Here is a 13,518-nt window from a genome sequence, read left to right on the forward strand (position 1 = left end):
GTAATATAAGAGGTGCTTATTAAGGAAAAGAAACTTGAGAAATGGCTGAGACTTAAAAATTTTTTTTGAACGTTTGAAATCTAAGTTTGTTGTTGTCTCTTCTTTGATTCAACAATTATCTATTGAATGCCTACTCTGCCAGGTACAGTCTGGGCGCTGAGGATCCTGCAGTAGCAGAGACTAATAAAAATCCCGTAATGGAGCGTAAGGTATAGTAGTGAAGACAGATAATAAACACAATAAATAAGTAAATGTACCATAGCATACAGTGATGAGTTCTGAGGAGATAAGGTAAATCAGAGGAAAGAGTGGGGTAGTGTTGGGAAGCAGCCGAGGAGGTTTCACAGAGGTGACATTTGAGTAAAGACCTGAAGGAGATGCAAGATGAATAAGTTCTACAGGTGTGCTCTATGAGACTGACGAGCTGATAGGAGGCTATAGATAACAGATTTTTAAGTCACAATACAGCATTGCTAAGAGGGTAGATCTCATGTTAACTGGCAACAATTTTAAAAAAAGAAAGACCTGAGGAGGTATGAGAAGCAAGCAAAGTGGATATTACATGCACTGAGGCTCACACTGGACACGGTAATGCATAAAACCTTCATAGTGTCAATAAAACTTAACATATAATAGGGAAAAACAAATAATAAAGTGGTATTAATAAAATGACTAAAGGTGCACAGTTATTTTTAATGTTAAAGATTAGATCAAATCCCCAAGGTGGTATTTTTTTATTTTCACTATCTAGGCTCTAGAAAATGGAAGAATATTCAAAGCGACTTCAGACAAAGACTGTTCCTTCAAAAATGGTAATAGTGGAGGTTTTAAGGCTCCATGCCACAATGAAGCTTTATGACAGTAATTGTTCTGATTGCACTAATAGCTTCCTGGGGCCTAGAAAAACTGGCAAGGTACTAATTTCTGAAAAATATGGTTCACCTGTTTTCCATCAACCTTTTATTTGTGGTTTGCACGTTGCCTTTGTAACTTCTTTGAACATAGAAAATAAAACAAATATTAAAATGCAAATGCTTTTTTTATTCAAAAGAAATGGTGAACTCTGTGATCTCAGTCTTGTCATAACTGATTTGCAAAGTCCGAGTTTAAGGAACTAACTCTTAAGAACTATTCTGGCCCCTCAAAAGTAGATAAGAAACGCTGTTGGCTGGGCACCAAAATAGGAATATGATAATAAAGTACATGATCCTATAGTATATGATACCTATTTATTGGCCAAGGTCTAAAATCTGTGTGATAGAAGTGAGTAAGCATTTTAATGTACAACATACAGCAAAGTGCACAAAAAGTATACGAGTATTTTACCCCTTTAATCATCTTATTATGTACCTTATTTTACAGAGCCTTCCTGGTACCCTATAAAGCTATTTTGTTAACCAAGGACATGAAAAACCTGTACACTGAAAACTGTAAGACACTGATGAAAGAAATTAAAGAAGACACAAATAAATGGAAAGATCTTTTGTGCTCGTGGGTTGGAAGAATTAATATTGTTAACTTGTCCATACTGCCCAAGGCAATGTACAGATTCAATGCAATTCCTATCAAAATTCCAATGGCATTTTTCACAGAAATAGAACAAACAGTCCTAAAATTTGTATGGAACCCCAAAAGACCCCTAATAGGCAAAGCACCTTCACAGCTTGAGGCATCATGGTCTTTGATTTCAAACTATATTAGCGAGCTATAGTAATCAAGACAGTGTGGTATTAGCATGGAAACAGACACACAGATCAATGGAGTGGAATAGAGAGCTTAGAAATATACCCACACATAAATAATCAATTAATTTACAACAAAGAAGCCAAAAATATGCATTGGGGAAAGGATAGTCTCTTCAGTAAATGGTGTTGGGAAAATTAGACAGCTATATGCAAAAGAGTGAAACTGGACCACTATCTTACACCATACGCAAAAACTAACTTAAAATGAGATTAAAGACTTGAATGTAAGGCCTGAGACCATAAAACTTCTGGAAGAAAATATAGGTGGTAAGTTCCTTGACGTCAATCTTGGTGATGATTTTTTGGATTTGACACCAAAAGGAAAGGCAACCAAAGCAAAAGTAAACAAATGGGACTACATCAAACTAAAAAGCTTCTCCACAGCAAAGGAAGCCATCAACAAAACGAAAAGGCAGCCTACTGAAAGGCAGATCACATATGGGGTAAGGGATTAACATCCAAAATATATAAAGAACTCATAGAACTCAATAGCAAAACAGCAAACAATCCAATTAAAAAATGGGCAGAGGATCTGAATAGACATTTCTCCAAAGAAGACATACGGGTGGCTGACAGGTACGAGAAAAGGTGCTCAGCGTTGCTAATCATCAGGGAAATGCAAATCAGAACCACACCTGTTAGAATGGCTATTATCAAAAAGACAAGAGATAATAAGTGTTAGCAATGATGTGGAGAAAAGGGAACCCTTGTGCACTGTCAGTGAGAATGTAACTTGCTGCGGCCACTATGGAAAACAGTATGGAGGTTCTTCAGAAAATTAGAATTAGAACTACTGTGTGATTCAGCAGTTCTACTTCTGGGTATTTATCTGAAGGGAACAAACACTAACTTGAAAAAAGTATATGCACTCTCATGTTTATTGCAGCATTCTTTACAATAGCCAAGACATGGAAGCAACCCGAGCGTCCATCGATGGATAAATGTAGAAAGAAGCGTGTGTGTATGTCTGTATATACACATGTACCCAATGGAATATTATTCAGCCATAAAAAAGAAGGAAATCTTGCCATTTGTGACAACATGGATGGACCTTGAGGACATGCTAAGTGAAATAAGTCAGACAGAGAAAGGCAAATACTGTATGATCTCACTTATACGTGGGATCTAAAAATGAAAAACTAAGTTTATGGACACAGAGAACAGATTGGTGGCTGCCAGAGGCATGGGAGGGGTGGGCAAAATGGGTGGAAGTGCTCAAGAGGTACAGACTTCCAGTTACAAAGTAAATATCTTATGGGGATGTAATATACAGCATGGAGACTATAGTTAATAATACTATATTGGATATTTGAAACTTAAGACAGTAGATCTTAAAAGTTCTCATCAAGAGAAAACAGTTTGTAGCTGTGTATAGTGATGGATGTTAACTAAACTTATTGTGGTGATCATTTAAGGATACATATAAATATTGAATCGTTATGTTGTACACCTGAAACTGTTCTATGTCAGGTATATCTTGATTACAAAAAAAAGCTACTCTAATGATCTTTCCTAGTCATTAGCTACTCCCTTTCACCAAGGGTAAGCGCTATTATAGTCAGGCGTCGCTTAGTGTCAGGGATATGTTATGAGAAATATGTTGTTAGGTAGTTTTGTCGTCGTGCGAACATCGTAGAGTGCACTTACAGAAACCTAGGTGGTATAGCCTACTACACACGTAGGCTAGATGGTACTAATCTTATGGGACTCCTGTCATATATGCTTTCTGTCGTTGACCGAAACATGAGTTATGCAGCACATGACTCTATTACTTTTCTCACCCTAGGTTAGTTTTGCCTAGTTTTGAACTTTATGTAAAATTATACATTATGTAATCTCTTGTAGCTGACTTCCGCTCAACTTCATGAGATTCATTTTTGTTACACGAACAATATTTTATTCTTTTCCATTGCCATATAGTATCCCATTATATGAATGAATATGCCAGAATTTATTTATCCATTCTACCATTAATGAATATGTGAGTCATTTCCAATATTGAGTTATTACAAATAATGTTGCTCTGAACATTCTTGTAGCTGTCTTTTGGTGTAGAGTATGCCACTGTGGTTTAAGGAGGTTATTGCCACCTAGTGCTGTGGCACTGAGGCAAATAGTGATTTACGGGATAACTTTAAATCACACAATAAAAATTTAGTTTCTGTATCGTAATTAATGTACAGAAATGTCAGAACTCCCCTACTAGACCACCAGGGAAACCTGTTGATCAGACACAGCTGTGCAGAGGGGACTGCCTTGACAGTCCTGTAGGGCCTCAAGAGGGGGAACCAGGGTGGAGGACTTCGGAGGCTTTAGGGGCCAGGGTTAACCAGAGGGTGGTTTTAGGTCAGGTGTCCTCGAACTTTTCTAGTTTCACCATCTGTAACTACAATATTCTAATGCTAGAATCTTCTAATACTTCTAAATAGTTCTTTTACAGATGCCACCACTAGTTCCAGGAACCTTATATCAGTCATTCTCTTTGACATTTACACATTTCAGCTTATTTCGAAACAATAACAATCATTAGTGAAAAAAAGCCATGGTTAAATATACTAAAATGATGAAATTGCATACTTTAAATGGATGGATTTTATGGTATGTAGATTATATTCCCACAAGGCTGTTTAGAAAACAAATTAAAAAAAGAAGCCTTGGTTAAAAGTCCAGAGACCAAAATTCTAGGCCTTGCCTGTTCCATAAACTAGCTATTTATTCAGTCAGTAAATATTTGAGAACTTGTAGACAGAAAATCAACTACTAAGCTAAACTAACATGGTCTCAATACTCATAAAGTATTGGAGACAGAGGGCACAAGCTCCATGGTGCATCCAGGCATAGGAGGAGGCATGTTCAGACAGGAGAAGCACATGCCTCGTAGCCAGGACTTAAAAGAAGGCCCGTGTGCCCAGAGGGGCCGAGCCTAGTGTAAGATGAAAGGGCAGACTGTGCAAGGAGGACGTGTGAAAGAGTGGTCGTTTTCTTTTGAGCAATAGAGAGTCATTGAGTTTAAAAGTAAGGGAGTGGTGGCATCATACTTGTGTTTTGGGAGGAGAGCTTTGGCTGCATTAAACACTATGAATTAAAGATGTCCAGGAGTGGAGATAGGCACACTGATTAGGGGACTACAGTTTGGTGAGAGGTGATGGAAGCTTGGGCCTACTGCGGGAGAGGGAGATGTGGGAATAATTCCCGGATTTCTGGAGTTCAGAACTTGAAGAAAAGAGATACCTTAGTAAAGTGAGGTTTATAGAATTGTAGGGTAGGGTGTTCCAAAATTACCCTCTTAAGGACTCATTTTTAAACTAGCATAGACTGCAGTAAATAGGAACGAACAATCAGTTGTATTTTCATATTAATATAGCAGTTGGCGTTATAACCTTGACTTTCACCATTATTGTCATGTTTTAAAATGTATCCATTTATTTGTCATAATGATGTTAGGCTGAAGGGATTTATATCTTCAGTGATTTAAAATGCATTATCTTATGCTTTCCTATATTTCTTTCAACAACAACTGTGATTTTGCCTTTTTTCTCCTCAGTATTTGATTTTCATCAAGCAGCTGATGGTATCCAGGAACAACAGAGACAAGAACAAGCAGGAAAAAAGTATGATATTTTGTGTGTGCACAGTTTAAGCATATCCAGACCCTTATGTTTAAATTCTAGGCCAGAGGATTAAGGAAAAAAGTATTAGAATATCGTGTTTAGATTTCAGAGAAAATCAATAGGATTATGAAAAGAAAGTTAGGAGAAAGTTTTGCTAAACTTATAACAAAAACAGAAAATAGTCTAGTAATTTCATTCAGTGTGAAGATCCAACCACAAGAACTGCATCTTTCTTGTCTAATTCAAAACTCGTTTTGATTTGTTTTTAAGTTTGGGTACCACAAAAAAGGGCATTGGCCCGGTTTATTCCTCCAAAGCTGCTCGCAGTGGACTCAGGATGTGCGATCTTGTCTCTGACTTCGATGACTTCTCTGAGAGGTAATGAACTTGTGTTTCAAAATGGAGAGCGAATGGATTTTTAGAATCTTTAAAACCCAGGATACACATTGGTAAAATCAGTATTCTAGTTGAATAGTGGTGGTTGGCTTTTTTATTTGGAATATTAAAGTTGTTTTTTATTACATTCTAATTGGTCCTTAATTTCCGGTTAACTTCATGACAATAACATGATGATGATATCATAGTGGTACCTCAAGAAGACAAAGCCAAAATTATAATTAAGGATTGGAGTTTAGAATGGTTTGCTAGGAAATAGAGATGTTTTCAGAGGGATGTTTCACTACTTTGGTGGGGTCACCATATCCTAGAGTCTTGGTCCTTAGATTTTTAGATCCAGAGGCATTATGTCCTCCTGCCTAGAAATAATTAGCCTCTCAGGTGCTAGTGAACTATTGTGTACCAAGCTCACCTTGAAAAATAGAAATGCGACATTCACACTTACTCTCTGTAGAAAAGTCTCCATGGGAAACCTAGTGATCATCAGAAAGCTATCTGGTGACTCAGTGTTGGGGAGTCTGTTGGTTGCGTTTAATTACAGGTGGCATCAGAGGTGTGATGTGCTGTATCTGTTTTCGGTCAGCACTGTGTCTGTACTGTCAGGCCCCCACACTGGAATCTCGGAGGCAGACTGCTAGGGTCTCTTGGAAGTATCATGTGGACAGTACGCTTTGTTCTTCACACACTGTAACAATTAATTCAGATTTAAGTCTTATGGTTACAGATTTCAGTCATTCCCCCCCACTTGCACATATCACCTTAATTATATTGTTGATATTCCTGAACTTGAGTAAAAAATATCTAAGTGTATCATTTATTCATGAGACTGATAGCTCCTTTATTAGATTTAATGTCTCAGTGTAATTTCAGTTTGGGGTTTAATTTGTAGTTAAGACCACTTACGTACTGAAACCATTTGAATCATATATAATTATTCGGAATATTTTTAAACAGAGGTAACGTCTTGATTTATCTGTATTTCTCAGGTTCAAAGTTCTGGCTAACCAGTACAAATCTATATACCCCACTTTGGAAATAGACATTGAAGGGGAGTTACAAAAACTCAAGGTAATGCTTTCTGACCTTTATAATGACCGTTTTGAAAGTTGCTTGCCAAATTGGTACCTAGATCTTTATTCATTTAGACTTAGTGTTTGGAACTGAAAATATAAGAATAAAGAACATGTGGTCTTTAATTTCCTTTATGGAAATTACATTATGACTGAGAAGATAGACATTAAATAGTTTATAGTATCAGTACCAGACAGATACGTGTAAAGTATTATGGATAAGAACTGATAAAGCAAATCATTTGTCCTGTTCAAGTCTGAAAGCATATAGGCCTAAAAGGACATGGCACGTTTGAGTAACTTCACGTGATGCGGCTTCAGGAAAAGCTTGTGCAGGGAGCAGGGGGCAGGAGTAAGTCCCTGAAAACACGGTGAGACGAGCAGGGATCGAATCCTCGGTCTGGTATTGGCTTTAAGTGCAGTGACAGGGATGTCAGCTTTTATCTTGGAGATCATGAAAAGCTGCTGAATAATTTTGAAGCAGAAAAAGGACTAGATTTGTATTATGTAAAAATCACTCATAGCAGAGTGGAGGCCAGATCAACAAAGGGACAAATGAGGGATGGTAACTTTTCAAGCTAACCAGTCCATTTAGGAACTAAACCCCATAAGATCAATCTCTTTGGCGCTGTCCTCTTAAGAGACAGTCAGGTAATTAGCCAAAGATGAGACCACAGTTGGCAACTGCTAGGGCTCGGTAGTGCCTGAGTCAGTCAGTAGTCAGGCCTCCCATCCTTTCCACCCTTCCTTCCTGTACAGTCTTTGGAGAATTTCAGGCGGCTTCCTGAGTATCTGATTATTACTCCTTCTCTTCTATAAATAAATATGTACATCAGTTTCAGAACTGAATAGGAATTGATAAGCCTCATGCCATTCTAGAACAGTTGCAGACCTTAGGTCTGTCCACTCACTAAATTCCTAAAAAAATTGACCTTCAAGGAATATTCTAAATATTAGGTATTTGCATTTCATTGTATTCATTGTTGCTTAAAATAGACTGCCATTTTCTTTTCATTCTGTCATGCAATAAATATTTTAAATTTATTATTAGCAGCTTGGAAATATTTTTGTGCTAAAGTATGGGTATGGCTTTTCGATTTTATTTTATACATGTTCCATGTGAATGTAATGTAGATGAATAATGAACAGAACTGAGTAAGAAGGTTCTTAATAGGTGATATATTTTGAACCAGGGCTTTAATGAACAAGGGACGTGATGAATAGTATGTTCATTTCAGGCAAAAAAAGGACTAAAATAGGAATAAGCATGAGATTGGAGATTAGAGGCAAGGGGGGACCATACTTTGATCAATGGTCTAACATACTCAGGTGAGCTCTTGAGTGCATCTCAGAACTTCCGTACTTGTCTGGCTAAATATTTAAACATAGTTGCAACTAGGTTTTACTGCAGTTATACTATAGGCTTTTGGGGAAACTTTTTATATTACATTTTTAATTGACTTCTAAAATTAAGCAATATTATTAACACTAAATATGTTTTGAGAAAGTTTTATAATGCTCATGTGTAAAATAGTATTTGATATTCTTTACTAGTAATACTGCTGAGATATTTTACTGTAATGGAATACAATGGCACAAGAATATTGGCAATCAGTGATTGATATTTGCCTGCTTGACAATGTCACTTGTGGCCCTCACCACGTTTTAAGAATCACCCTGATGCAAAACTCATGGTTACATGGATTATAAATGTAGGTTTTAAAAAACCTCACAAAGTATAAAACACAATGTAATGTAGTCACTTCTTTTCATTTTCCTGAAAGCTGGTTTATGAAGTATGAGTACTTGGCTGTTGGGAAGGTTGTCATCATTATTTGTAGTGAGGTTGATATACAACCTTTGAGTTTCATTCTCTCTCTGCTTTTCTTGAGCTAGTATCTTTTTTCGGGCTCTGGAGAATCAGCATGAGAGACCAAAGCTAACCCAGATGTTCAGTAGGGTGAGCACCATCCCTAGTCCCTTTCCACTTGGCATCTGTCTGTTTTCACTCTCATAAAGTCAGGTGATTTGTACTCATATATGTTATATTGTAAATTTCTTAGTATAAATTGAAATTGGTTTTTGTCTTCCTATATAGGGTTATATGGAAAGGGTTAAACCGATGGTGAAAGATGGAGTTTATTTCCTCTATGAGGCCCTACATGGACCACCAAAGAAGATCCTGGTAGAAGGTGCAAATGCAGCGCTGCTAGACATCGACTTTGGTGAGTGAGACGGAGTCGCTGAGAGCTTAACCGAGCCCTGAAGGGCCTCAGATGGAATACTTAATGTCAGCATTAAGGAGTTTTGAAACAAGGCTTTTAGCTTGTGTGTTCAGAAATGATTGAAGTTTGTCATCTTATACTCATCTTTTCTTTAAAGGAGTGTTTTGGAAAACACAATACATGTGTTAAGTTTTGTAGTTCATTAGAAAAATAAAATCACTATTCAGGTCAGTGGGTTTGGGATTCTGTGAACTGTGATTTTTATTGTTTGGTCCTTGGTTCAACTATATGATGATTAAATGAATCCTATGGAAGGACCTTTATCTTTAATAATTCTGCCTTTTTTAAAACATCAGGAACCTAATATACATTGTTATTAAACATGCATATTCTAAGATCTATGGAAGATAGATTATAAGTCTCCAGAGTGGATAACACGAGGATTTTGGCATTAAACTATTTAGCAGTCCGTTAGATGAGTGCCCGCCATGCAGAGGCTGAGCAACTCAAGGAGCCTCTCCAGTGTAAGCACCATAGTTAAGCTCTAACCACCTGTTTCTATCTTATTAAAAGAGACAAAAAGAATTAAGAACATTGGGGCTTTGAGAGGGCAGTTACGGTTATATTCAAGTCTGTCAAATACCTAAAATATATTCAAATGCAGAATTTTCCCAGTAATTCTGTTTTAAAATTATGTGTGTATATATTATAATACTTGTTTCTATTTTTAGGAACTTACCCTTTCGTAACCTCTTCAAACTGTACAGTTGGAGGTGTTTGTACTGGATTAGGTATGCCCCCTCAAAATGTTGGAGAAGTGTATGGAGTTGTGAAAGCTTATACAACTAGAGTTGGTATTGGTGCCTTTCCTACAGAGCAAGACAATGTAAGCCTCAGTAAATCTGATCCAAAAAGTTTTAAAATAAAAATGCATGCTTTTTTTTCCTTAATGAATTCTTGTCTTCTGTGCATTTTACTTAATGTACAAGATTGATCAGAGCAATGTTAAAAAAAATTATACACACTTTTGTTGTTAGTGGCAGCAGCGTGGCAACCAAAGAGGAGAGATTAGAGGGTCCATAAAGATAACTAATTGCAGGGCTAAAGAAGCTGGGTTCACGAGGGGATTAAGATAGTGGCAGAGAAGGAAGAAGTTAAAAATAACAACTACCTTTCACCAAGAGCTTCCTAGGGGCCGGGGCTGAGCAAAGTCATCTCCAGACATTGTCTTGTTGCAGCCAACACTTATGCAAGTGGTGGTTACTCGGGCCAGGCACTGTCTCAGTGCTGGAGAATTAGGAGCTCTTTGGATCCTCGCCGTAGCTCAGGGAGCTGGGTAGTATCACCGTCCGTTGTACACACAAGGAAACTGAGGGACAGAGAGCTAAAGTAACTTGCTTAAGGCCACAGAGATAGACAGGCCTGGGATTCAAACCTGACAGAGCAACATTTAAAAAAACACATAATTGTAATGATGTCAGAATACAAGAGGTAATGAAATGATGACTTTAATCAGAAAGGTGTAAATTAGGGAAGAGATAGATCACAGGTGGGAAAATTAGGTTGTAGGGAGTGGCTGTATCTTAGATCTTTGAGCATCATTTTCAGCCTCACTTTTGAAAAGAGCGTTGTGATCAACAGCTGCCTACAGGTGAGAGTTTGCCTCCTGGCTTCCAGGAAAATTAGCAAATGCAGTTGTTCTTGGAACAGGTGGCTTGTCTATTTTAATGAATGCTTATTAACAACCTAGTATTTAAAATGCAGCCTGTGTAGTTTTTATATGTTAATCTAAATTTTAAGAGGTTATCTATATAACGTCATAAAAAATATTGGTTTTTAAAAAATGGTAGATAAATGAAGCAAAAAGTGAACCTATTCTCAATAATGCTTCCCTAACATAAAACCCAAGTTATTTTCTAAAAACTGTTTATCTCAAAGAGAATTTGATTTGTTATTTGATCTTAAGTCTAATTCTACTGGATTTACAGCATTGGTATTCTAATCCTAAAGTTCTATTTTCTATTCCCTAGGAAATTGGAGAATTGTTACAAATGAGAGGTAGAGAATTTGGCGTAACTACTGGAAGGAAAAGAAGATGTGGCTGGTTGGACCTCGTTTTGCTCAAATATGCTCATATGATTAATGGATTTACTGCGTGAGTATTCTTAGAAGCGTTTATTTCAGGAAATAATAGGACAGTTCATGGCCACAGGTTAAATTTTGTGGAATGCAAACTTGAAGTAGTACTGTAATAGAAAAATTTCGCTCTTTAGCCTCTGAATGAAATTGCAGTTCAAGGTAGAAGTGGACCAAGATATAGAGGAAGGGTGCACAGGGAGAGGGACCCCAAATTATCTTCCTGGGCATCCGAGGATGGGAGAAAAGAATCATAATACTCTTGCATATGTATAAGTATAGAGGGAAGTAAGATAGGTAGGTAGGTAGGTAGGTAGATGGATGGATGGCTGGATGGGTGGATAGACAAGGCAAGCATAGAGTATGTATACAGAGGGGAGGCAGTGTAACAGTGATTTATTGCATGGGCTTGATTGATATCTGACTTCTGGATTCAAATCTCAGATCCATGCATAATATTGTGTGACTTTGGGCAAGTTAATCTTTCTGTGCCTTTTTCATCATCTTTAAAATCTAGATAATGATATTACCTACTTATATTATAGGGGTGTTTTTAAAATTAGATGAGAAATGTAGTGAAAGCATATAGCACACTGCCTGGCTCACTGAAAATTCTCAGTAAAAGTTGTTATTAACATATATACATAAAATATGTAAATAAGTGTATTTGTGTCTATATTAATTAGGCTTAACTTCTAGCAAATAACAGAATAAAGGACAAAAAAATAATTTGTGGACAAGAATTCCAAACCTAGTGTTTTATCTAATTTCCACAGATTTTTCCTTAAAACTCTTTTCCAGTCAGTTTATTAGGAGATTTTGATCTATCATGAAGAGATCCTTGGTGTGGTTTCCTCACTCTCCTTTGATGATTTCTGACCAGAAGGGTGGAGGTGATGGTAACCAGAATGAAGAAGTGGGTTGATGGCATATGGGTAAATGTGCACATGTCTTGTGGTCATCCACATGGAACAGTGAGCTCTGCTGTGCCCCACAGTGACAGAATGCATCCTTTACTCCAGGCAGCCCTCCCACAAATACGTTTTGATCAATCATAAGAAAGCTAAGGGAAAGGGTGTGGATCAATGAGTGAAAATCTGTTATAATTATTAAAAGGTAACTCACTAGTAGGTCAGTTAAGTCATTTTTTATTTTGAGGAAACTGTATCAGTATATTGTCTCATAGTGTTTTATGTGTGGCATGCTTTAAAATATAATCCTAACCAGTTTTCAGAATTGCTTTAGAACTTTTAGCTTGTACAAATTTTCCTTTACTTCCTCATCAAGTTAGAAGTTAGGGCTTGTAACAGTTGGTTTTAATGTTGCCTTTTCTTCCAAAATTAGGTTGGCACTTACCAAATTGGATATTTTGGACGTGTTTACAGAAATCAAAGTTGGAATTGCGTACAAATTATTTGGTGACATCATACCTCATTTCCCAGGTACTCTTTTTAGGCTTTATATAAAGAGTTTTATGAGGTGAATGTTTTCGAGCAATTTCTTAAAGCTCTTCTGTATAATTTATGATATATAGCCACAGGCTTTGCATTTGAATGCTGATTCAGGCAAGCGTGTACTCAAACTCAAAATAGGAAAGCAGAAACATGGCACCTCTGAGCCCTGCTATGCTGCTTCTGAACCTCATCCTCCCTATTTTCAGAGTAACTTCCATGTAGGCCCTCCTCCCTTCCTTGGGAAATAAGGAGTGGGGGACAGAGCACTGCTTGTCAGGGTGAGCAGGCTCCCGATACAGTAACCCACCCTGTCCTTAAGCCACGTGAGTGGTGTTCTCTGCCCTCTGTTCTGTGTCTGAAGTGGATGGAGGTCAGGTAGGGGGACTTCCTACTTGAGGCAGTGTGTGTTTTCAGGCATATCTTCAGTCGTGTGATTTCTTCAGTTACTCAGGAAGTTCCATAAACATTTCTGGCTTCCACAAATAGGAACTGTTAATTTGTTCAGTCGTCCTATAAGACTGAGAATATGCCAAATGAAGGAATCTTAACTAGCTTAATGAAACTTGGTAGGCTGGTAGATTTTGTGACTTGCTAATAACGACCAGTCTTTGGGAAATGAGGATAGCTGCAAGTTGTTAGAAGCATGTTTAAAGTCATTATCTGTTAGTTCAACATCTGGGCCATCTCCAGTTTGATTTCTCTTGACTATTCTTTTCCTTGATTGTAGATCACTGTTTTTGTGTCTAACAGCTTTTGGTTGAAAATTGGACGTTGTGGATAATATATTGTAGAGGCTCGGATTCTCTTGTCTTCCTCTGAAGAGTACTGGTTCTTGTTTTAGGGGACAACTGAATTACAGGTTGGTCATCTCGAACTTGAAT

The 13,518-nt window shown here is 37.3% G+C and overlaps 1 protein-coding gene across 4 annotated transcripts in view; it reads left to right on the forward strand.

Moving 5' to 3' along the window:
* ADSS2 (adenylosuccinate synthase 2) overlaps nucleotides 1–13,518 on the forward strand; it is a 39,537-nt gene that overhangs the window by 20,499 nt on the left and 5,520 nt on the right. For 2 of the 4 annotated variants that reach the window (XM_023632531.2, XM_023632532.2), the window contains 7 exons: nucleotides 5,290–5,356; nucleotides 5,627–5,734; nucleotides 6,739–6,820; nucleotides 8,921–9,047; nucleotides 9,779–9,933; nucleotides 11,078–11,202; nucleotides 12,528–12,625. In XM_023632531.2, coding sequence (XP_023488299.1) covers nucleotides 5,290–5,356; nucleotides 5,627–5,734; nucleotides 6,739–6,820; nucleotides 8,921–9,047; nucleotides 9,779–9,933; nucleotides 11,078–11,202; nucleotides 12,528–12,625 — 762 coding nt within the window. Of the gene's footprint in view, nucleotides 1–142; nucleotides 210–751; nucleotides 813–1,362; nucleotides 2,189–5,289; nucleotides 5,357–5,626; nucleotides 5,735–6,738; nucleotides 6,821–8,920; nucleotides 9,048–9,778; nucleotides 9,934–11,077; nucleotides 11,203–12,527; nucleotides 12,626–13,364; nucleotides 13,497–13,518 lie in introns of all 4 variants that reach the window. The other 2 variants (XM_023632533.2, XR_011434142.1) reach the window with 2 other exon arrangements.

Source organism: Equus caballus, chromosome 30 (genome assembly GCF_041296265.1).
Source record: "Equus caballus isolate H_3958 breed thoroughbred chromosome 30, TB-T2T, whole genome shotgun sequence".
NCBI classification, from domain to species: domain Eukaryota; kingdom Metazoa; phylum Chordata; class Mammalia; order Perissodactyla; family Equidae; genus Equus; species Equus caballus.